This window comes from Myotis myotis, unplaced genomic scaffold (genome assembly GCF_014108235.1).
Source record: "Myotis myotis isolate mMyoMyo1 unplaced genomic scaffold, mMyoMyo1.p scaffold_m19_p_7, whole genome shotgun sequence".
NCBI classification, from domain to species: Eukaryota; Metazoa; Chordata; class Mammalia; order Chiroptera; family Vespertilionidae; genus Myotis; species Myotis myotis.
The window spans coordinates 22,915,545-22,941,941 of NW_023416379.1; the positions used below are offsets into that span (position 1 = coordinate 22,915,545).

The 26,397-nt window shown below is 38.6% G+C and overlaps 1 protein-coding gene and 1 pseudogene across 1 annotated transcript in view; both read right to left on the reverse strand.

Moving 5' to 3' along the window:
• Positions 1-2,844: 2,844 nt before the first annotated feature.
• LOC118660169 overlaps positions 2,845-26,397 on the reverse strand; it is a 76,765-nt gene continuing 53,212 nt past the window's right edge. Inside the window, exons 3-4 of the mRNA XM_036317284.1 lie at positions 8,101-8,176; positions 2,845-3,161 (exon numbers count right to left, since the gene is read on the reverse strand). Of these exons, the coding sequence (XP_036173177.1) occupies positions 2,845-3,161; positions 8,101-8,176 (393 nt within the window). The remainder of the gene's footprint in view (positions 3,162-8,100; positions 8,177-26,397) is intronic.
• Positions 8,596-8,705, reverse strand: LOC118660916 (annotated as a pseudogene).

The following is a 26,397-nucleotide window of genomic DNA, read 5'->3' on the forward strand; positions in this document are numbered from 1 at the left end:
TTTTTTCTCTAAGAGTGAAAATTTTAATCAGTGGGAAAGAGTTGATTGCCTCATATTTCTGAGAAGAGAGGGTCATGGATTCCCAGAGCAACATTGCTCATTGAAGTCTATTTCAAGGGCCCTAGCCCACCCTGAACCACTTTTTTCCCCAAATCCTTCTAATTTTCTTTTTAAAGTCAATGTCTACTTCATAGTATAAAGGAGTTTCAGAATAAGAACCTTAGACTTGATTGGCTTCAACTTTTTTTTTATAAATGAGTTTTACCCTAAATTCTAATTCTGTTCCCATCTTGGAGCCTCCCAGGTTCACACTGACCTATTTCCCTGTGCTTCTCCTGCCCCCATCCATCCCACACCTCCATGCTTAATCCCTCACCCTCCATCCTGCCCCTGCCCTCCTCTGTGGGCCACTTCATTCCCGGGATAGCCTGTTTTCATTACTTGTCGTTGGCCTATTCTCCTTGTTATGCATAATTTTAAAGATGTAAATCAATTTTTCTTCAGAGTTTGAAAACTGTTTATGTATGACTAAGTAAAATGCTTCAGTTATTAAGGGCAAACATCCAAATGTTAATTATTTTTTGGATTTATTTATTTTTCCTATGGTAGACATATAAACTGAAATATTGTCTTATGTACTATGTAGCATGTATCATGGGACACTCTTTTTAGGCAAAAAGAAAGCTGTTAAAGGCTGAATATCCTTCAGCATGTTTAAAATAAAACACATTAGGGCATTTTAACATTAACTGCAACTAAAATTCTCTAGATTTAAAAAATCTGCTATTAATAGTCTGATGCAAACTAATAGAAGGGGAAAAGGCTTATTAAAATATGGGAAAAATAACTTTGCTAAAGGTATGAAGTTGTATTTAATCTACTTTCCTTGTATTTTTTATTTTTATTTATTTTTTAAATTTTTATTGATTTCAGAGAGGAAGGGAGAGGAAGATAGAGACATCAATGATGAGAAAGAATCACTGATGGCTGCCTCCTGCATGCCCCATAGTGGGGGGTCAAGCCTGCAACCTGGGCATGTGCCTGGGAATCAAACCGTGACGTCCTGGTTCATAGGTCAATGCTCAACCACTGAGCCATGCTGGCCGGGCTCCTTGCATTTTTTAAGTGAGAAAATTTCCTAGTGTTACCAGAAAGGGGTCCTGGCCCTGAACAGGGCCAACCCTATAGTGTGGGGTTCTTGACTTCACGTAGGAAAAATGTCACAACACAAGCCCAGGTGAATTTTAGAGACTCATTATTTATTAAAGCTGGGGACAGTGAAACAAGGAAGGGCTGGGGAAATGAGCCCAGGCTGGTCTGCTTTGGCTCACTAAGAAGTTAGGAAAAGGGGCCTTGGGGACAGGTTCGGGGGGGGGGGGGTTGTTTGGGATGAACTACCATAGACCATTGCTGTCCTGGTTGCAAGCCTTGTGGGGTCCCTTAGGTTTAGGAGATGCATGCCTGTGGGGGAAGAAGGTGGGGAGAGGGAACAGCATGCTCCTGGGAGGGAGAGTGAGGACTGGGATCCTTGTTTTGAGAGGGGTTTTAAAGGCTGGGAGTTTAGGGGTAGCCTAAGGGGGGGAGGGGACCTCAGTAGAATATTCATCAGCTTTATGCTGATGCACCAACATAAGGTTTATTCTCTTGACTTCATCTATCCTTGGGTGTGGGTGGCAAATGGCACTAATTGGACGTCTGCTGTCTATCTTCCTAAGTAGGATGATTTAAGCTACTTACCCTTTGGTTAGAGAGAAGTACAAACCATTCACTCTTCAGTGTCCCTGGTTTATGAAAGATAGGATTTACTGGATGGCTGCAAAATGCTGTTTAAATGTCTCAGTTTCCCCATTTCGCTTGTCCTGGCTTACTGGCCTGTCTCACTGGTACCACTGTAACCATAATAATATGTACTCTGGAAATCAAAGACCTCAGACATGAAATGAATGATTTGGATAAAAGGGGAAGAAGGAAATACTGTGTGAAAATATTTTAAAAGAGCCCTGGGGAATCAGAAAGCTCAGCCATTGTGAAACACTGTTAGTTTAGCCTTAAGTAAAACAGCAGAAATAACAGTAATTTTGGTCATAACAAAGAGGAAGAGAAAACTGAGAGGTCAACAAAGGCAGAAACAGCTTTTGCTCCAACGGTAAAGCTTCGGAAAACTACACTTTAAAGGTACACAACCCAAGGGAATAGAGCAGGGGGCTTCTCTGCTGAGCTAACCTGAGTAAGTGGTCACATGTACACACTTGGCAGTAGGACAATCACGAGTATCAGATTTGGCGAACTTCGCTGCCAGACATACTTAAATGCTATATGAGCATGACTCAGTATCTTTAAACATTTCGGTTTTGAAATGACATTTTGCTACTCACTGGAATAAATACAAGTCCATGAACTTGGAACCCTCTAAATCATTGTAATGGTTAAAGTCACGCAAAACTCGACAGATTTTAGCTTATGAAAGCAATATTTTATCTAAAGAACTAAGCGATATCTAAGGTTCTCGCTAGTTTGAGGATATTATGTCCAGCCGTATGTCTATTTTCAGGAAGCTTATCAGTCTGGGGCCTGAGACAACAGAAGACAGTGAATGATGAGCTCTGTGGTTCAGGGAGAAAAAAACAAGGTATAGATCTAGCAAAGTACAAAATAGTAACAGTAATGGCAAAATAAAACGTATAATTCTTTCAACCCATAGTTGGTAGTCCCTATAATAGAGCAGGTTTGTATAAATGATATAATTCTTTCTCCAAATAAGAAGCAGGGCTAACATAAATTGACCAGTAACTATATGCTACATACAGTTCTAAGTACCTTTCCCAGCATTATCTTCTTTAACCCTCACAAACCTCTACGATCTATTACTAATAGTCTACTGTTGCAGGTGCAAGAAAAGGAAGCATAGAAGGGTGAAATCATATGTCCAAAGACACACAGGTAGAAAGCACTGAAGTTGACAGCCAACTCAGGTGGCCTTACTCGAGAGTTCAAGGCACTAAACACAGCAGATGGCAAACTGTTGAGCAGGTCCTGCTGCTCCACCCGGGGCTCACTGGGAAGCTTGGCCAAGTGGCTGGCGGTCAGCTCTGAGGGGAGCTCAGTTGGCTGAAGGAGATGCGGTTCAGGACATCTCCTGAGGATGACTGTGGCTACCTGAACTATGACAGAGGGATTGAATACCAAGTTCAATTTTGAAAAGTGAGTTGGGGAAGTAAGGAAAGTCAAACGCAGCATAAGTGCGGAGTTCCTCTGACTGTGCCCTGTCCTTTCTAAAGGCCATGCCCCTTTCTGCTCCCACTCACAGCATTATGCGATCTTCGGAATTCTTCACTGTGGGTAAGGTGACTTTTATTACTGAGATAGCCATCTTTTTTAGTAGTTAGGACCTCAGTAAATGAGGTCAGTCTGCTTAAAAGATTTTCATATATCCATAGATTTTTAACTCAGTGATTTATCTCTAACAGCAAGTGGCAGAATCTACACAGGCCACCATATATCAGATGGAAAGTTTCCATGTAAACAGATCATGTTTACCATTTGTCATATTTTTCTTTTTGGTTAGATAATGCCATACTTTGAGGGATGAAGCAATTGTTCATTAGGTATAAATATGAGAGTGTTTTTGCTTTATTGAAAAAAAATTGGAAATTATGTTTCTTCACTTAAAAACTCTATATAATGAAGTCCTTCCTTTTCTTATATTAATTCAATGTTCTAATTTAATATTCTCAGAAATAATAAAATATTTCTGTGGCCCATCTGTTTCCAAACCAAATCATTTTATTTCTCCATTTGGTACATAAACTATTACTGCTCCCGAATAAATATGAATATACCACTTTGTAATGATTTCTGCATTTCCAGAAATTTGGGCTGAATTTTAAAATATGGTGAATCACTAGAAAATATCAAGAAACAATGCATAATCTTGAAATATAAGCAAAAACTAAATTTTATCTCTGGGAAAAATTTTGTACAAGAATGATTCATTCTGTTTTCTTGAAAGAAATATAGACATTTTTAACATCGCAGTGCTACAACTGCATGTTCTTATTAAAAGGAGACTTCAAGTAAAAGCCCAGGGAGGACATCAGAGACTTACTTATATTTTCACCTGGCAAAATGAGTGCCGGGGTAAAATCATGGCCCTTGCAAAAGAAACCTTATTGCTTAACCATTTCATTACCTGACTTCCTCTAAGCAAAGAATATGATCTATGTTGCCAATAATAGTACTGGGAAAAACACACATTCTGAAAGTATGGGGAAACCCATCCTACCTTGAAATTCTAATTTAAGAGGATGTTACAGGCCATTGTGAGTACAGCATATGAAAAACAAAGGTATGCAAACTCAAATTTTATAGCTGAAAAACAAAGATAATAGAAAAGAGCCTAAACTTGTGCAGCCTGTTTGCGTATTCTCAGAACAAATGCTGGGAATGCATGAGAGACTCAAGTCCAAAAAAAAAAAGTATGGGAGGTAGGATTATGGGTGATTAATTTTCTTTCTTTTTCTATTTTCCATTTATTTCCTATGATAAACATATGCTACTTTTATATTTTGTTTTAAAAAAACTTTTTAAATATTACTTTTGTTTCTCCAACTATCAATATCTGCATATGGCAACTGAGCATGCCAGGCCTGTTCTCTGGTAGTTGATGCAAAAAGAGAGTGAGATGAAAATCTAGACAATCTCACCAGATTTCAGGGTGAGTTAAAACTTCAATAATTCCTTACATTAACACAAAAATAATTTTTTAATTTAAATTTTATTTTTATCAAGCAAAGTGGACAAGTTGCCTCTAATATTTAAGTCTCCTTAATCTATGTATCAAGAGACCATAATATTAGGTTAAATAAGTAAAATAATTTCTGATGATGTTGGCTTTGACTGGAAATATTCCATTTACTGAAATATATTTTCCATGGAAAATTATGGAATTATTTTATCACAATTATTTCAGGAATTGAAAAGGTTACCATAATAAAATTCATATTGTGACTTGAGTATTGCCTTTGTAACGAATGCATTTACAGGCTCATAAATTTGCATGTTGCAGAAGGATGGCTGTGGAGTTGCTTTAGCTTGTATTTGCATTGAACAAAATGGAAGGCATTTAGGAAAGGTTTTAGTTAGAGTGCTGATATGCTGAAGAAGAAAGGGCACACTGCTGTGTAGAAATCACAATGGAAACAATCGCATCCCTCATTCAAATTCTAGAAGAATGTTTTAACTTCCTAAACCTGAAGGGTATATATCTTAAAATCATAGATCATAGTCTAAACACATTACAGTCAAACTGATAAAAACCACAAGATTAAAAAAAAAATTAAAACATCCAGTGAATGACAATACATTACATTCAGGGTAACAATAATTTAAAAAATCACTGACTTCTTAGAAACTATAGGGATCAGAAGACCATGAAAGAAAAAAAGAATATTCAGAATTCCAGATCTAGAAAACATATCTTTCAAGAATGAAAGATATTTTTTATTTACAACTGCATATCATTAAGAGAAAAGAGAACTAAGAGATAAACATTTCCAGAGAATCATTGCATTATAAGAAATGCTAAACGAAGCTTTTCCACACTAAAAGAAAATTATCCCTTTGGGAAACTTGGATTGTCAAGAAAAAATGAAAAACATCATAAATGGTAAACATCAGAGTAAATATAAATTATGTTTTCCCTCTTGTTTTTCTTGAAATACATTGTACTATAGGCTTTATTTCATATGTAAAAGTAACATTTTTGAAAACCGTAATGTAAAGGATGGGAGGGGGCGTGAGGAAATGGACCTATGCTGATTATTTTTTTAAAAAATATATTTTTATTGATTTTTTTACAGAGAGGAAGGGAGAGGGATAGAGAGAAACATCGATGAGAGAGAAACATCGATCAGCTGCCTACTGGGGATGTGCCCGCAACCAAGGTACATGCCGTTGACTGGAATTGAACCTGGGACCCTTCAGCCTGCAGGCTGACGCTCTATTCACTGAGCCAAACCGGTCAGGGCTGATTCTTGTTTCTATAGTAGTCTTTGAAAACTTACAAGTTATTCATTGTAATCCCTAGAGTCACCACTAAGTCAATAGATAAATTAATATTGATTTCTTAAAATTTTTCAAATAATCTCAGAGAAGTCAGGAAAGGAAGAACAAGCAAATAAAGAAGAGAAGGGATATGAGGAAAATAAATAACATGATGGCATAGTTTTTATCTAATGAGGTCAACTATCACATTAAGTGTAAGTGGTCTAAACATTCCAAGTAAAAAAAACCAGAGATCGTCAGAATTTAAAGGAAAACCTAAGTGTATGAGGTCTGTAAGAGAAGCTCTTTAATTACAAGACACAGGTAGGTTGAAATAAATGGATAGAAAAGATATATCATTGAAGAATAGGCATAAGAAGACTGGCTTGGCTATATTAATATCAGAAAAAGTAGAGTTCAAACAAAGACTTGTACTAAGATAAAGAGGGACAAATCATGGCAATTGAAAAAGTATATATGTGCTTAATATCAGAACTTCAAAATATATGACACAAAAATAATTTTTAAAGAAATTTTTAGATGAGTATTCCTGTTTCCATTTCTTTACATGTTCTGCACTAGTGTTTCTTGTAACCATTTCTCCAGCTCTGAAAAGTGGCCGAGTATCATTTTCCTGGACCTGTCCTGTACAGATCCCCCTCCCATTCCTTTTTAGTTATGGAACTTTGAGAACCATTTATTTTTTTAATTGTAACGTTTTATTCTCCACAGCTTCTTCACAATACATGTGCTGTGGCTCTTAATAGCAGTCTTAGCCAGTGGATGGCTTGCTTATTTTGTGGTTGTTCTACTAATGGACCGAAATGATGGCATTGAATAGGCCAATTCACTTTCATGTTTATTCATCTTTCTTCAAAAGACATAAAACAAGACAGAACAATTCTGTTGACAGACGAAATTGATAATAACTTTAGACCATAAGCCTGGTCTTTGAAAAGAAGGCATCAGAGAGTTTTTTACTCCTCTCCTGAGCCCCTCTCGCTTCTGCTAATAAGCGTGGTCTCTGACTCTCTTTTATGAAGAAAAGATTAAAGCACAAATTTAGCCCACGCTGCTTCTCACAAGAGCTGCTTCTTCCTAGGAAGTGAAATAAAGAACTGGGCATGCACGCTCTTAGTCTTACTCCTCAGCCTCGCATTTTCTGGTTATGAGCTTTAAAGAAGTCGGCTAACCCCTTTCAGCTTCTGATCTCATCTCTCACTCAGGGAGAGGGAGGACAGGCTGCTCTCCTCTTTCATGGGCCTGCCATAAACACTGAATTAGCTTTTTTGTGAATGTGCTTTGTGAAGCTAGGAGGCTTAATACAATTAATAGGTGTCAGCACTGGTTCTCCATTTAATTAGAAAAGGTGAAAGCACTAGTAGCACTCTCTCAATTACTTTAGCTCTTTTTGCTCAGCCTCCCCTCTTCATGTTCAATGTCTTTACTTGATGTAATTAGGCCTATGGCTCAATGTGTTTGTGAAAAGGAATGAAAAGGTATCTTCTATTTCCTATAAGAATTTCCTATTTCCTTTATCTGAGTATAATTATACAACCTGAAGCATATTCTCTGATCTTAGAAAGTGGCATTCCTCTGGTTCTGATTAGATTTATACAACTGGATTGATGGAATAAGTCATACCTGCCCTACACGAAGCATTCTGAAGCGTGACTTACCTGAGGATTTTTAGTCCCTTCCTTTCCCTGGAAGACAAACTGGGATGGGTTTGCTTGCCCTCCTTATCCTGTTTCCCTGTCACCCACTCCAGGAAACAAACTCATTTCTCTGTCCTCCCCCTCCCCTCACAATACTTGAATATACTTTGAAATCCAGAAAGCTGCACCTGATGGTATATATGCTTTAGCTACTGAAAAAGATGTCATAAAGGGTCCTATATCATTAAAAAAAAAAATAACTGTGAAGTATATTCAAGTGATGGACTAGGTATAAACAAGCAAAACCCAAAATTTCCCTTAAGCCTTGTCTTTGTGCAGCACTTTACTACAGAACACTTTCTGGGCATCGCAGGACCAGAGAGCATTTTCCCAATAATACCTGAGTCATCATTAGTCCAGAAGGTTCTGTGATCAGGCTTGGTCAGGATGTTGGCATGAGTACATGGTTCTTTCACCTTGAAAACATAAGGAGAAAAGAAGTAATGTAAAAATGGTTTCATGATTGCAGCTGTGTTGGGAGTACAGTTCTACAGGCAAGATTCCAAGGTTGACCCTAACACACATGGCTCATCTCTACCCCAAATAGGTGAGCAACCACCCCAGGTTGACCAAGACTGACGTGCTTCCCAGGATATAGGGTTTTTAGTCCTGGGCACTACCAGGATGGTTGGTCACCCTAGGTTTGATGCAGTTTTACTGTCAGGGCTCATGGCTGGGTAAGCACATGGGGCTGGGGTTCAGTCCCAACGCACACCCTCCTCATTCTGTGCTTTGTGCAATCTGCTGTATGCAGAGGCCCTGAATAATTAACAAACTTATTAGTGTAAGAACACTCATCACATACAAAAAAGTGTTTTGGATTTCTGCCTAACAACAATGGTACTTGCTTGGAAAATATATATATTAAGGAAGAACTAATTTTAATTCAGTAATGCTTTAAAATAAATTCTTCACTTGATCTTAGCCAAAAGGCCGAGAAGCAATATAAATTCTTCTTTTATAATCATAACTAGTGGCCCAGTGCACGAAATTTGTGCGGGGCGGGGGGGGGGGGGGGGGCAGTCCCTCAGCCCAGCCTGCACTCTCTCCAATCTGGGACCCCTCGAAGGATGTCCTACTGTTGGTTTACAGGGAACAGGCCTAAACTGGCAGTTGGACATCCCTCTCACAATTCGGGACTGCTGGCTCCTAACTACTCACCTGCCTGCCTGCCTGCCTGATTGCCCCTAACCACTCTGCCTGCCAGCCTGCTCACCCCCAACTGGCCCCCACCACCGGCCTGCTCATCCCCAACTGCCCCCCTGCCAGCCTGCTTGCCCCCAACTACCCCCCCTGCTGGCCTCCTCACTCCGAATTCCCCCCCCCCCACTGTCCTTATCACCTCCAAATGACTCCCACTGATGACCTGCTTGCCCCCAACTGGCCCCCCCTGCTGGTCTGCTTACCCCCAATGGCCCCGCCCTCCATCAGCTTGATCACCCACAACTACCCTCCCCTCTTGGCCTCTAACCACTTCTACCTCAGCCCTGCCACCATGGCCTTGTCCAGAAGAATGTCTGGAAGGTCTCCTGGAAGGTCTCCCAGTCTAATTAGCATGTTACCCTTTTATTAGTATAGATAGAGGCCTGGTGCATGGGTGGGGGCCATCCGGTTTGCCCTGAAGGGTGTCCCAGATCAGGGTGGGGTCCCATTGGGGTGTCTGGCCAGCCTGGGTGAGGGGCTGATGGCTGTTTTCAGGTTGGCCAAGCCTCCCAGCAGGGACCCTCACCCCATGGGGGTGTGGCCAGCCTGGGTGAGGGGCTGAGGGCCATTTCCAGGCTGGCCACAGCCCGTTAAGGGTGGGAGGGGGGTCCCACAGGGGTGCCTGGCCAGCCTGGGTGGGGGGCTGATGGCCGTTTTCAGGCTGGCCATGCCCCCCGGCAACCCAACCTCCCAGATTCTCCTTTTTTTCTTTTTCTTTTTTTTTTCAGTGCCTCTTTGAGCGGAGGCCAGGATGGGCTGGAAGCAGGTATCTGGGATTTATTTATCTTCTATAATTGAAACTTTGTAGCCTTGAGTGGAGCCCAGGGCCAGTAGGGCAGGCGGGAAGCTTGGCTTCCTCCATCGCCGGGGGCAACCCAAGCCTCCTGCTCGCTCCAGCTCCATGGCCAACGCCATCTTAGTTGGGTTAATTTGCATACTCGCTCCTGATTGGCTGGTGGGTGTAGCGGAGTGGCGGATTGATGGTTAATTTGCATGTTTCTCTTTTATTAGTGTAGACATTGTATATATATATATATATATTTTTTTTTAATCCTCACCTGAGGATATTTTCTCCTTGAGTTTTAGAGAGAGTGGAAGGGAGAGAGTGAGAGAGAGACAGAGAGAGAAACATCAATGGAGAAAGACATATCGATTGATTGCCTTCCCACATTCCCTGATGAGGGCTGGGGATTGAGCCTGCAACAGAGGTACCTGACCAGAATCAAACCCAGGACCCTTCAGTCCATAGGTTGATGCTCTTTCCACCGATCCAAACCAACTAGGACCAGAATCTATATTTTTAAATAGTAGCACATGTATATATGTAATATGTATTATTTTTTTATAAAGGTTCTGCCTAGTGCACATCCAACTAATAGATTTCTTACAGTAAGTTCCAGGGAGCAGCAATTATCCTTTCTTTTTCAACTCTCTACTATTGTGATGTGTGCTTTTTCAAACATATTCTTAATCAGGGAAATATAAATCTTATTGTTCAAAAGGTCTTTCCATTTAAATCTACTTTATAGTGAGATCATTTGATTACTGTTGAAGTCTCTAGTATTTATTATTTATTGGATAAATTCCTTTCATTACAAAGGACTAAAAAATGTTACGATATATGTTGTTTAGTTCCATTGACTTGTTTTTCCATAACAAGTCTTTATTGATGAGGGAAGCAGTGCATCAGTTTACAATCTGGCACAAACCCTTTCTCCTTTTGTGAACAGGTATCAAAGAATGTGTGGAAATCAGAATATTGAAGAGTTATTTGCACTTTCAGGTTCACTGCAGCATTATTCACAATAGCTAAAATGAAGAAACAACTTAAATGTCTATGGACACATGAATGGACAAAAATAATATAGTAGATACATACAATGAAATATTATTCTGCCTTAAAAAAGGAAACTCTACCATCCACATCAACATGGATGAAACCTGAGGACATTTTGCTAAGTGAAATAAGCCAGACATAGAAGGACATATATTGCTTATAAGAGGTGTCTAAAGTAGTGAAACTCAGAGAAGCAGGGCTTGGGAGGAGGAAGTGAGGAGTTGCTAGTCAATGAGCATAAAGTTTTAGTTATTCAAGATGATTAAGTTCTAGAAATCTGCTGAACAACATTGTGCCTATAGTTAACACTGCTGCATTGCCCACTTGCAAATTTGGTAAGAGGCTAGATTTCATGTTAAGTGTTCTTACAATTTTAAAAAATCTACATCTGCTAAAATATTAGATATGCACATAAAATATTTCACGCATAAAAATGTGTGGGATTATTAGTGGAATTTTATGATAATGTAAAATGTTCTTAATATATAGAAAACATAATTTTAGAAGTAAAACTGTGGTGGAAAATATCATCAAAATGTAAATCTCAAGAAAATCTCAAGCTGCAAAATATCTCTCCAACTTCACTAAGTAGCTTAAGTATAAATTTCTTTAAAGTATGTATGTATTCTACTAAAATATTGCTCCATATTGTTAGAAAGCTCTTTGTTCGTTTAACTGAAATCTGGTTCCTTGAAACTTCCTGCATTCTGATATAGAAAAGCAAACTGATTCTACATAGAACAGACCTAATCTCTGTTTTATAAAATAACTAGAGGCCCAGTTTACGAAATTTCGTGTCCTGGAGGAGGGGGAAGGGGGTCCCTCAGCCCGGCCTGCGCCACGCCCTCTTGTAGTCTGGGACCCCTCCCTCCTTACCGCCTGCCTGCTGGCCACTCCTTACTGCTGGGCTTGCTGCTCCTTAGAGCTGCTGCGGAGGCGGGAGAGGCTTCCACCACTGCCACTGTGCTTGCTTGCTGGGCAGTGCCCCCGCTTGTGGGAACGCACTAACCACCAGGGGGCAGCTCCTGCACTGAGCGTCTGCCCCCTGGTGGTCAATGGGCTTCATAGTGACCGGTCATTCCTCTGTTCGTTACACCGTTCGGTCGATTTGAATATTAGGTTTTTATTATATAGGATATCTCAAATATTTGAAGTAGCTATTCTGTGTCACCGTAGTCTCCCATTCCCAGGTTAGCAGCCCTTTTCCCTTTTGCTGTTCCTTATGAAATGATTTTGTCTTGTTACTGAGATCACTCTGCACCAGAAGTTATCCTCTCTGGCATGTGAGCTAATCCCCTGGGAGTTCCCAGGCAAGGCCAGATAACAGCCAATAAAATAAGGAATTGGTTTCGAGAGACAACTCTTGGGGAAGACTATAAACATTATTTCCAGATGTGAGTAATTAAAATTTTTCTAAGAATTATAAACAATTCTCTATTACTTAGCCACTTTTTAATATTTTTTATTCCAAAAAGTCCTAATTGATTTTATAGCTATAGACCCATTTAGGAAAACTGCTGCATATGAGCATTTTTTCTGCATTGAGCTCTAATTACCTTGTGTCCTTGTGTCAAACAGTTGTCATTCTTCCAAATCTCATTTACTTATGAACGATTTTTTGTCACTATATGTTTGAAATATTTTCTACAGGTTGAAGCTGCTCCTGTTAAATTCAGGGCCATGGAGAATTTATTCTTGCTCTTTGGGTTTTTATTGTGCAATAGAACATGCGATTCTCCATGAACCCCAAGCTCCAAAGTACCTACAGCAAATTATCTATAAAGTACACATAGTGAATTTTCAGCAGGAGTTTATATAAACCCATTAATTACTGTATATACTGCAACAACTTATCAACAATGCCCTACAACTGACTCCTGTAGTTTTAGGTGCTTCACATAAGTGAGAAAATTCATTATCGGCTGTCAATCCTGCTCAGTCTTCACAGACCCCTGTGGCTGAAGAAGTGACTAGCATCTTGAATTTGACCTTTGATCCCTGGCTGAATCCACAGTGGGCTCTTTGGTTCTTTCCTTCTTTTCCTAGGAAAGGATATACAGCAATATATATATACCTTGGAAGTGTGATAGAGAGGGGTGAAAAGGTAATAATATAACAAGAACAGCAGAACATTATGGAGTGTTCAAACATTTCATTATGAACAATTTCAAGCATACACAAAAGTAAACAATATAATATATCTCTATGTAGCTATCATCTAGTTTTAACAACTATCAACATTTTTTCAATCTTATTTCATCTATCCTCCCTTTTATAGAATGGAACATTTTAAAGCAAATTCCAGAATCATGACATGTCATCTGTAATTTCTTTAGGAATGTATTTCTAACAGAAGATATTTTTTTTTTTTTGGCATAACTATCATGCCATTATTACAACTAACAACTTCAACAATAATTAGATTTATTAAAGTTTAATGAGGGTCATTAAAGTTTATTTATTTTATAACAGCATGTGCAGTCTGAAAAAGAAAATAAGTACTTCCACTGTTTTGCATACAGAACCATTTGAAACTAATGAATAAAAATGATCCTTTAACATTGTGAGTTCTACAAAGACAATGGAACTTCTGACTTATGTAAATCCTTATAGGTTTATTTTGGGGAGCGGGAAGGAGCCATCATAAAAAGTCATTTTTCTAATAGAAATGGTATACTTTTTCAACTTATTTCCAATGCATCCTTGGAGAGAAAGGAGATAAAATTTCCTTGCTTGGTAGAATTGAAAGTGTTGGAGTGTGAAGGTGGAAGGAAGAGGGTCATTTCTGGAGGTCACTGTTGATTGCTTAATCCCTATAGTTTTGAAATCCAGAGTGCTTTAATAAATTATTATAACATCGAGTCATTAGAAAGATAGGGGCAATTGAATAAGGAGAGAAGGATTATAAAATTAAAATGAGGGTATATCAGAATATCACATGTAGGGAGATGTGAGATATCCAGAAATTTTGGATAAGCTCTGGGAATAAATCCTTACAAATTCCACTAATATGAGAAATTAACCAAAGTATTAATTCTACAAAATGCCTACAATTGTTGGCAAGTTGCAATATTGGTAAGATTGCTAGAAAGGAAACAGTTATGATCATCTTTCTCTGTTCCCTCTTACCCTGATTTAAAGAACATTGGTCCAAAATCATTAAATATAGATGCCTATCCACATTTAAATGCTGATATAGGAAAAATAAGTCAGAACATATGGACTTCTTCCTGATTTACTTTTGAGTTAATCATAATAATTTGTATATGACTTTCCATAAATCATTTTAGCAGTAAATGCTAAAGTCATTAGTCCTTCTTAAAATATAAACAGAAATTCTCAAAATGCTTGTCTCTTATTAGCCAAGGCAGTTGGTTCCCTCCCATCTCAGGTTACCTGATGTTCAAAAGCAAGCAAGGACTCTTTATATGTAGGAAAATGTAATTTTGCTTCTCAAACTGCTTTAATGAGGCTTTAGAAAATGTCCCCTGAACACTATTACAGGATGTAAAGTGATCCTGCAAATACTAATTTGAATTCAGTTCTGTGCATTCAGGAGAAAGAAAAGTCCTCCTTGATTGTTTGTCTTGGATGGCTTCAACAAGTCTTTCAGGAGCATTTGTTTACTTCCCAAATGCTGCCCTGGTTATTATAAGGACACAAGGGAAACTTGCTGATTGCTAGGACTTTACATTCTGATTTGGGAGCAAGACATTAACATAGAGAAAGTGATGTGGAACCTGATATTAAGTACCTCTAAACTAGTATGGTAGTATGAAGAATAGTAGTATAGCTATTAAATTTCGTCAGCGTTGAAAGGAGGAAGCAATACTGTGGGGAAAGTCATTGAGCAAGGCTTCGAAGTAGAAGGAGGATTTGAATCAGTTTTTAAAATTCTCACAGTATTTGGCTTGGTAGGCAGGCAGCAAAGAGGTATCCAAGGTGAGAGGGAAAATGCAAACAAAGGTCTGGAAGCAAAACTTAAGAGGCATGTTTAAGCAACTGCTGATTGAATAATTTCCTGGAAATAAGAGGCTCATAGGAGAAATGATCAGAAACTAGGTAGAAGCCAGCTCTAGCTGGTTTGGCTCAGTGGATAGAGCATTGGCCTGTGGACTGAAGGGTCCCAGGTTCAATTCTGGTCAAGGACACATGCTCAGGTTTTGGGCTCAATTCCCAGTGGGGGGTGTGAAGGAGGCAGCTGATCAATGATTGTCTCTCATTATTGATGTTTCTATCTATCTCTTCCTCTCCCTTCCTCTCTGAAATCAATAAAAATATATTAAAAAAAGAGAAAGAAACTAGGTAGAAGCCAGGTGGTGAATGTCAATGCATCCTTTACTTTGGGGGAATTTAGCAGTTTCTATGAAAGACCAGTCAAAAAAGAACAAAGCTGAAGAGATTAGGAGGCTGCTTGTACCATCAGAGGAAAATTGTTGAGAGCATGGTGGGGACTGTGAAAATGGAATGAAAAGGATGGTGGAAAGGATAGCTGGAATGATTTGGTAAGATTTAACGAATGACTGAAAATGAAGGATGGAGGAGTCCCACAATTTCTGAGCTTTGGAACTGGGTGACTAGGAGGATGGTCTAATGCGGTCACAGCTGTCCATAGTCTCTGGCAGCTAAAAGAACCGCCCTGTAGTGTACGTAGGTTAGCACGGCAGGCCTGTCGTGCACATGTGGGCCCCTTTTCATGTCTGGGTCTGCAGTCCTTTTGGGAGCACTGGCTGCATCTCTGACCACCCCAGGCCATATCACCCTTGGGTGCTTAGTGGTGTGGCTTCACTCACAGTCATGGGCATGTTGGGTTCTCTAGCCCCTCCCTCTGGGCTACAATCCTCCCTTCATGCATGGCAGGGTGAGACTCCATCCACACTATTTCACTACAGCAAACATTCCCCAGTCTGTGTAACTGGCATCACTAACCCCCACTCTCATAAAGCTGACTGTTTAGACAAGGACAGCAGGAGTCTGGTGGGCTAAGGAAGGAATCTCATCGGAGATCATAGGTTGCTGGGGTCCAACCCCAGCAGGTCCAGGGGTCCCCAAAGGTGTGGACGGAGTCGGCGAAGAAGGAATGACACGGAGACAGCGTTCAGTTGATCAGCAGCCTAGCCAGGATCTCTAGCCAAGTTCTGGTTAGGATCTCCAGCCAAGTTCTGTGTCCATGTTTTCTTGCTAGGTTCTCCAGCCAGGTTCTCCAGGTTCTCCAGCCAGGTTCTGTAGCCATGTTCCCTGGCTAGGTTCTCCAGCCAGGTTCTATCCAGGTTCTCCTGCCAAGTTATGTTGCCAGGTTCTGTCCAGGTTCGGTAGCCATGTTCCCTCGCTAGGTTCTCCAGCCAGGTTCAGTCACCAGGTTCTAGTCAGGTTCTCTTGCCAATTTCTGTAGTCAGGTTCAGTCCAGGATCTTTTGCCATGTTCTCTCGCTAGGTTCTGTCTCCAGTTTCTGTTCTCCAGGATCTTTTGCCATGTTGTCTCCAGCGAAGTTCTTCTGTCTCTAGGTTCTGTGTAGGTTCTGTGTCTAGGTTCTGTGTCTAGGTTCTGTGGTAGGTTCTGTGTGTCTAGGTTCTGTGTCCTGTTGTCTTGTTACATCTGTATTTATACCAGTTGATTCCAATCCTATCAATCTCTATTCCAAAGGTTAGGGCGTTTCTTATCTCCATTCCAGGGAGTAAAGATTATGTAGCTTAAGCATGATTGTTCGTAGTTAAAGTGATTAATTACCCGCCTGGTACTTAGTTAAGGGGTTTTATTCCCTCCCTAACTTCAGGGGAAAATCCCTACCTGGGGAAACAACCTTTCTCGGAGAGGTGACCTTGGTTAAAACACATAGTGCCAAGAAGGTGAGCAAACATATTAAGAACAGTATGCTATATACGCCAGGTCCCTTGAAACATATGCTGTGCAGATGTTTCTTTCCTGCAGCGACTGTGTCAAGCAGCAAGGATGGACCGGCTTCCGGCAATAGGTCTTAAATTTTGATCCCTGCGAGCTAATGATTTATCCTCATTTAGTTGCTTAACATTTATTACATCCATATAACATGGCGCATAGGGACCATTCCTGGCCCCTGAAGAGACTGTGATCCCAAGCCACTAGGCACATGTCCTTCCTTTTGCGGCTTTATTTCACTTGTACTCTTATTGGTTCTTGATATTTTTCAGTTTGGTCCTTGTGACTATGAATTGCTTAAGGCAATTTGCCACCCAACCCACTTATTTCTGATTCCTGCCTGGCCCAGCAAGTGTCTCAGTTTCAACCTCTGGCCTACATAAAATCAAGATATCCGGGTTAAACTTTATCAAATCAAATGTTTTCTGTATTCTATCTCAGTAGTATAGTTCAGAGAAACAGCAATTTGGGGAGCTGACAAAGATCTTTTCTCATCTCTCCGCTGAAGACTAGAGGGCAAGGTACCTTGTTAGTGATGGAATGAAGGTCAGAGTCTAAGTTTGACTGTTATATTTCAAGATGCCAGTTGAAACTGGTATTGGTTTCTTAAAGCTTGGAATTTTCCTCAGTTTTGAAATTGATTCAGTTATACATTTAATTCAAAAATATTTGTGGATAACCTGTTGTATAGTGGGCAATTACTTAGGCTGTTTATAGTACATCCACTGTAGTTAAGAGATGCCTCCTTACATTTCCTTTAGAGCAAAGTTGATGGAAATCATTAGATATCTCTTTAGAGCATGGCTTTGGAGTCAGACAGACCTGCAATAAAAAATGGCAGCCCTACACTTCTATTCGGCCCTGGGCAAGTTACATAGTAATCTTTTTTTTTTTTTTTTTTTTGCCTTAGTCTCTTTGTTGGAAAAATTGGCAAAATTGGAGTTATGGTTAAGGTTAGCTCCTTCAGGGGTCAATAATTGAAGACTTATTTATTATCTCTGGTCATACAATAAAAAATGTTAATAGAAGTATAATGACTTAGAATGGAGGCTAGAAGAGATATAATCTTTTGATAGAAAAAGTTTGCTCTCCACCCTCACTGGTTTGATTCATTGGATAGAGTGTCGGCCTGCAGACTGAAGGGTCCTGGGTTCGGTTCCAGTCAGGGGCACATACACGGGTTGCAGGCTCGATCCCCAGTAGAGGCCATGCAGGAAGCAGTCGATCAATGATGCTCTCTCATCATTGATATTTCTGTCTCCCTCTCCCTTCCTCTCTGAAATCAATAAAAAATATTTTTTTAAAAAGAAAAAGTTTGCTTTGTTAATGGAATTACCATATGCAAATAAGATTGACAAAAGTAAAAATACTTCTTTCCAGGCATAGTGCTTGCGGAGCACTCGGGCCAGAACTTACTTTGCTCAGATAGCTCATAACTCTCATCTCCTTCAGCTATCTGCTTAAATGTCACCTTCTCAGCTTCTGCCAAACAGAAGTAATATGGATTAAGTGGTATTTATCCACTAGCTACAGGGAAAAACTAAATGTAGCTATTTTATGGTCATATTACCATATAAGGGTAATATAAGAAATGATTCCCAGACCTAAGTTAGACGATCAACAAACATCCACTCCTTGTTATTAGTAATTATTATGAAAATCAACAACTCCTTGATTTTACTGGGAAAAGGGAAATGTTTGAATATCTCTCATTGCACAGAACAATATATTCCTTAGTATTTTTCTCCTTGAGCTTACCTCCAAAAGGGTATTTGACAAGAGGAGAAAATTAGAAGTTTGAATCTGAATTTTATGTGAGGTTCTAGGAGAAATGTCCCACAGTTTCCTTACACAGAAGCTATGTGAGATTCAAGGCCAATGTGATTACAATTTACTCTCTGCTATAATTCTTGATGTTTAGTTTTCTTTTAATAAAAATGTCTGATACTCAGTCTTCCAATAACACTTTAGCCAAGTGCAATTGCCAACAAATGCAGTTTCTTTTTGCTTCTGCAAATGGAACGAGACATCTCCATTTAAATACCTACTGTTTGTCTCATGCGGTAGGCTAACAGTACAGTACTTAATGGTCTACAGGTCTAACAATATTTCTTATATGCCTTGGCTTGCACAGAGTGCTTCTGCAAAACCAGTTAATAATCTGGCCATCGCAAGAGTCCAGAATGTTGAGTTAACTTTTTTACAGAGGTTCCCAGATGTGCTGGAAGACTCACTCCTACCAGATCTGGCCAACATTTTTTTAGATTTCATTTGACCTTCCTTGTATCTGATATGAAACACATGTTGAAAACAATACCTGGCCATTATGAAATGTATTTTTTGCATAAGCAAAAACACCATGAATACATCTTTTACAAAGTTTTGAATGGCAGAGATGGGAGGTTTTCATTGCGAAACTGTGTTAGCAGTTAGCCAAGTTAATCATATGTCTTGACAATGATTCCTTATCCAACATCTCTTTGGTATTCAGTGGGTAGGTCATTAGACCCATGGAGAAATAAGTGGGAGAATGTCCAGGGAATAAAAAAACATCTATACAACATGTGGAGAAGTGAATACTTTTACTAAGTACTGAATTTCAACTTCCAGAGGTGCAGGTTCTGATCCCAGCCAGATCACTTGAGCTCTTAACTTCTGGGAAGTAAGCAGAATAACAGTGTGAGGCTGTGAGGGTTCCAGAAGATCCTGCATTAGTTGTTTCCCTTTGCAAGCATTTTCCACATGTGGTTTTTACTTTGACCTTTTTTTTCTGCCTTGATTTTCTTTTCTATTTATTTTTCAGTGGGCTTTGGAAAGTTCTAACATAAATTGAGTTTGTATCTTATCATTTATTATAGAGATCCTACAATATTTATGAAATATAATTGTAAATCCACAGTTTGGCCAAGGGTTAAAGAAACATTCTAGATTTTTAAAGGCAAGAGACTGCTACTGAGGAATGAATGATTCTACCTTTACCAGTTTTTATTTTATTTTTGTTGTTAATCCTCACCTGAGGATATTTTTTCTTTTTCTTTTTTCCAAGGATATTTCTTCCATTGAGTTTTAGAGAGAGTAGAAGGGAAGGGGGAGAGACAAAAAGAGAGAGAGAGAGAGAGAGAGGGAGAGAGGGAGAGAGAGAGAGACATCAATGTGAGAGAAACACTGCAACCAAGCTACATGCCCTTGACTGGAATCAAACCCGGGACCCTTCAGTCCTTGAGCCGACACTCTATCCACTGAGCTAAACTGTCTAGGGCAGCCTTAGTGTTTTTGTTTGTTTGTTTTTAAATCTTTGATTTCTTTATTGGTTAAGGTATTACAAATGTGTCCTCATCCCCTCATTAAGCCTTAGTAGTTTTTAAAAAGGAAGTAAATACTACTGTAATCTGGTATTAAAGTTTGTCCTAGACCTAAAATCTCAAGCATTTAGTCACACCAAATTTTAACATAATAATTACTAATAATATTTTTATGGAGTGTTTATAATGGGCCAGGTACATTTATTATATCATTTAACTAAATTGATTACTGAGGGGAAAGGTAATTCCTGATTATCTGATGAAGAGCCTAGAGAAGAGATGATCTGTCCCCAGTACCACACCCTAGTAATCAACAACAACATTTTTTCGTGGGTTCTTCCGGAAAATATTCATGCATATATACCCAAATATAAACTGAGTGGCCAGATTAACCCAAGTTCAAAGGCTGTTAAATCACGTTGTTTACCCATATCTTCAGGAAAATATCACTTCTGTCGTGGTAAACAACCTGCTTCCCTATTTATAATGGTTTGGCTCTCTAGCAACTTCAGTGTGAAATTATAGCTAATTTGCCTACAAACGTCAGGTGGTCATAATAATCTGGCCACTCAGTGTATATATGAAATAATTTCTTGTGTGCATGTGTGCACATGTGCTTGCTTACACATACATCTCTGGGTTTTATCCTCTGCCGAGAATCACAAGCATGAACCCTCAGGGTCAGGAATAGGGAGCTAGGTAAAAAGAAAGGAAAAGGCTTACTTAGGATCTTTCTAATTTATTTCTTGAACTCATCACTTCTTCTGTCAACACCTTGGTTCCCAATTAAAGCCACTAAAAATTCGAATGCAAGATGACATTTAGTTCAGGGCATAAGAGTTTGTGGTGATAATGAAGAGGACGACCTTGCAATATAGCTGCTGAGTGTGGCTGGAAGATTAGCAGCTCAGAACACAACAGTTTATGTAGCTCCTCAAGAAGAGACAGACTAACCGTTAATGCTACAGAAAATCGGCCTGAGATTATTGTGGCAGATCATAACTGAAGATCGTGCACTGGTTTATCACCACACTCCTCAAATAAGCCAAGCTACCTGTGGAAACCCTAAGTGGTGAGTGCTTTGTCCATATATTTTAAATAATACATATTTGACTTTTTCCCCATATGAAAAAATAGAGTTAGCAATGATGTTACTTTGTTGGGATATTCATGCTTAAAAAGAAAATTATCTATATATATAAAAAGCCAGCAACTGTAATGCAGTAACAACTGGAACGACCGGTCGCTATGACACCCACTATGGCCAGCAAACGGCCCGATCAGGAGATGGGGCTGGCTGGCCAATCACCCGCAGCCCCTCCCCCCCAGCCAGCCCAGCCCTGATCGGCCCTGATCAGGGTGGGCTGGCTGGCTAACCTCTCACCATCTCCTCCTCCCGACAGGCTCAGCCCTGATCCGCCTCGATTAGGGCCGGGCTGGCCAGACCACACCCGTGCACGAATTTGTGTACTGGGCCTCTAGTATTTATCATCATCTATGGAACTAATTTTTAAATGGCAATATTCAGTGTTGGCAAGGGTTTAGTAAAACCTATATTCTCATAGATTGATCACTATATTTTAATTTTTGAAACATTTTCTGAAAGCAATTGTAGTATATTTTAGATGCTCAATAGTTTTACCCCATTAATCTTATTTTAGATAATTTATCCCACATAAATAATTCTTAAATCTAAATGTACAGACGTTGTCTTGACATTAATCAAAATGACAAAACACTGGAAGCAACCTAACATTTAGTGGGGAAATGATTGGGTAAAGAATGGCATAGCCACTATTCACATGGTGTCCCTTAAGTATTTTTAGTAGTAAGAAAAATGTTATCTATATTATGTTAAATAAAATAAATCACAATATATAATTGCATTTCAATTGTGTATAGAAGGACAGACAAGTCAATGAATGAAGCAGTGTTTATTGTTTCACTGTAGTGATAATATGGATGCCTTTCTTTTTTTTCCTACTTTTTAAATTTTAATAATATTTTATATTATTGTCATAATTTGAAAATTATCTAGCATATCTACCTATCATCTATCTCTCCTGCAAACAGAACAGATTTGCCCAAATCTAAGAAATGGAGTGGAGGGATAAATGTCCTAATGATTGGGAAAGTTTCTGATATAAAGTGTTACTATAAAAAAATAAATAAATGATAGGCATTTGGTGGCTGTAGTCTCATATTCTTTCAGCATAGAATTATTGATGAACTTGAATGCATGCATTCCCTACCTTCAGTCTTCTAGTTTGGGGTTCTCAAGTTTCTCTGGATTGTGCAAAGATAAGGCTCTCTAGTAAGAGTTCATGACAGATTCTTTATATGGCACTGGGAAAAGGGGAACAGAGAGTGTCAAAATCCCCCTGTGAATATTTTCCTTTACATCTTATGGGCCTTCATCATTGTTTCTGTTGCCCAGTTTCCCCATGGACCTGGTTCTTTCCCAAGGTAAATAAAAATTCACAAGCCAGGGCAGCACTTTGTTGAACTTCCCAAGACTAGTAGTGGAATGCCAGATAGGGTTATCCTTTCTGAAGGCCTGAATCTTCAGAGGGATAAATGAGATTAATAAACTACAAGTTACATACTTCCATATGTTGTAATTATTTTCAGCCTGCTTTCAAAAAGAAAAGAAAAAGGAAAACAATAAACCTGGATGGAGAAATAATCCAAAACATTCCTAACGCTCTAAATTTGTTCATAATCAGACTGATGCCAAACTAAATTGGCATAGTTATTGTATTAGTATTATGCAGCTAGTTTCTGACTCTTTTTTTTTGGCCAGAAACTTGCTGGAAAATTCATCCAAGATTAAATAGAGGAAAGATATTAGACAAAATATTAAATGAAGAAATAATAAAACTATTTTAGCTACAGTTCTAATTTCTATAAATGCTTCTTGAAGAAAATTTACATATGTATCAGTATTGCATTAAAATGTCAGCTCTGTATAGATAGATACCATTATCCAAAACTAATAAGTTCCATAAAAAAATCCAAATCTAGACAAAAAATTGTTTTTAATACTAGGACACTTAAAAAGACCAATGTAAAAATAAATAAATGTAAAATGAGAGTATGATATGAAGGAGCTATTAGATAATCTCAATTTAGTATTATTCTGAAATGTGAACTCCTGAATTCCATGTTTAAAGGCTGATTGGAGAACTTGGAAATTATTTAGAAGGCAACCACAAAGATGGCAAAATGATTCAAGTGTTGGAAAATAAGACCGATGAGGAGAGGTAAACAGGACTGATATTCATTTTCTTGAAGAGAAGGCTAAATGGTTATTGAATACATTTTTTTGAGTATATGGAGAGTTTTTTTTTTTTTTTTTTTTTTTTAATAAGGAGATGGTTGGCTATGTGCATTGAGTATAAAACAAGGGAAACAGAACACGTTTGGAATATGAAGGCTTTGGTTGTTAGAGCAGTAGCATTTAAATGTCAAAATGAGATGCAGGTTGAGGTTGTGCAACCTTCTCTAGAGCCATGAAAAATAACCTTTGTGTGGCATCCTCTTTAGGTGGCTCTGTTTAGAGGTGAGAGATGTGCAATGTGAACCTTCTCATCCGTGCTAGGTCTAAGATTCAGGTCCCGGTAAGAAATCTTAGAGTCAGGGTCTTAATGTAAACTCTGCAACCAAGTTAGCTGAACCAGTAAACAAAAGAGAGAAAGCAATTAAGATCAAGGTGAAATTATAGCCCCAGGCCCTTTTCAGAAAAAAAGACAATAAGGAATTACTTAAAATAAAATTCATTATAAAAAACATTTAGATAAGTATTGACAGGAAGGAAGTAGAAAAATAGGTATTTAAAATAAAAAACAAAACCAAGTTTTAAACTACAAACTACATAATCAACTCATTTTTTCAAACATAGCATTAGGAAACAACTTTGAAACAGGGAGAGTTTAGGTTGGCCTCCACTTGGAGGCCCTATGCTCAGTGTTAGCACAGGGCCACACATGTGTCCGGCTCCTTAGTCAGTCTTATCTGATTATTCCATTAGTCTCCAACTTTTCTGTATAAATTTTAATGTATAGTGAAAGGGTCATAGTACTGGCAGGTTTGTCCCAAAATAGATTGTGAGTTAGAAAGATTCCAGGAACTAGAGTTTAATAGTGAAGTAGTTTTAAAAAATTACATATGACTCAGTTCCAACACATTTTACATACTATTGGGTACTTTCACTTCCCTATAATTGCTTCTATTGCTTTATCCTTAAAGTTTATTTTTTCTATCAATAGCCTTAGATAAGTGACTTGAAATAGTCATTAACAAATGACTACTTGGGGGTAGCTTGCCAGCAACTCAAATATATGAAATAACCTTATTCCAAGTACTGAATGTTAGTTTTTTAGATAATTATATTAATTGCAGAATAAAATGGTTCCCTACTAGTAGAGTTCCAATTCTCCCCTTCTCAAAAACCAGGAGGCTATTAACTCCCAAGTGCTAATGGGACAGAGTTAGAAGCCACTGCTGCTATTTCCAGCTTCCCTACGCTTCCCACCAACATTACAGCTGAACAACAAAGCACTCACAGCAAGCATCCAACACTGTTATTAGTTTATTTATAAATAAATTCACTGTTGAGTGAATTCATTCCACTGGTGGAATTCATTTTCATTGGCCTTATTTTCATAAAATAAACTCAATTTCATTTATATATACTTTTTAGGTAGGTGTTTTTCCAGTTTTGTTTTCTACTAGCTTTTTTTTTTTTTTTTTTATGTTCTATTGCATAGTCTGACTCCACTGAAATAGCTTGCCACCAAAATATTCTCTCTCTCAAGCAAAGGTATACTGAAGGGAGTAAATGAGTTATGTGTTTGTAATCCCAAAGGATCTAAACGGGAATAAACTTGCCATTGAGAATAATATACTGTAAAAAATTCACATAAATCACAACACTTTATATCAATAAAAGTGTGATTAAAAATCTTACTCTCCACTAGGATGCTCCCTCAGTTTATGTGACTTAATAATTTTTTAAGAGTAGAATTTTTCTGTAGTCCAGAAAATTTTTAAAAAGTGCTTATCTGTATCTCTGGGAAAGGATTGCTTTCCAGCTGGAAAGATAATCTTTCTTCCATTCTCACACCTTTTGCATAGAAAAGTAAGTAACCGACTTCCTGCCTGAGCACACCTGGATTGTTTCTCAGGAGAGTGAGAAATGGGTTGATTTATGAATTAGGACAGTGACCGACTGTAGGTTTTAGAGAATCATGGACTATAGATGGGGGAAGGATCTTGGAAATCTGTTTTAACTTCTTCATAAATGACAAAAATTAGATTAAAAGAAAACAAACAAACCCTGCTTCTGAGAACCCTATTAGCATCAGAAGTGAGGTAAGTCCCTTTTCAGCATTAATTACACTAACTGCTGTATAACGAAGGGGGATTCTGGCAATGAACTACTTCCCAAATGGCAGGAATCCAGAACAGACCTGAGACCAAAGAAGTAGGGTTGAAAGTCAAATGCACTGACCTAAAAACTTGTTTGTTTGTTTGTTTTTAATTAGGACTTCAGAGTATTAATATTTTCACTTGATTCCCAAAGTCATTTTTTAAAAAAATTCCCTCAAAACTTTCATGCATCAAAAGATGGTCCTGGGGTACTAGCATGGAAATAATTAGTACTTTTAATTAGTACAACTGGGAAATAAGGCAGACAGGCCTTAATAAGGGTCTCCAAATCTGGAGCACATTAAAGTAAAAACATTTTTTTCTAATATCAAAGCACATCCTCCTGACGAACACACAAAATGAGTTATTTTGCAAAATGGAAACAGTATAATTGGATTCAGAACAAGTTCAATGTATTAAGAAAGGAGACGCCTGGGAACTCTGGGACCTGGGAATTAGACTGTCTCAGATGTTCCCCAATACATTTCTAGAACCCACAATTCAGACGGAAAGGTTTTTAACTACTTAACCTCTAAATACCTTTACATACTGCACAAGGCCTATTTTGCGGTTCAGAAATTAAAATGGAAAATTAGCGAATATATTAGAAGCAAGCCAAACAACATATCTGAGTACCATCTCACAGCCGAACACATACTTGGCAAGAAGAGAGCTGCAGTCACATTACCCCAGATCGACAGTAGCAGACACATCTGGAATCTTAATGATCCCAGGAGCTTTAGGGCCTTTGGGGGACAGCCATCTGGTGCAAAGGAAATCTGGACAAAGTGTCCCACCCAACAGAAAGGACCTCATTGTGCTGCTATGAAAAGCAGTCGGCCCTACTTCCCTCTGATAACACACAAGTTTCTCAACTAATGAGTGATCAAGAGAAATATATGTGTACAGAGTGTTCACTAACAGACTTAAGTCTACAACCTGGCAGAGAAGAAGTAGTCAGGAATATATT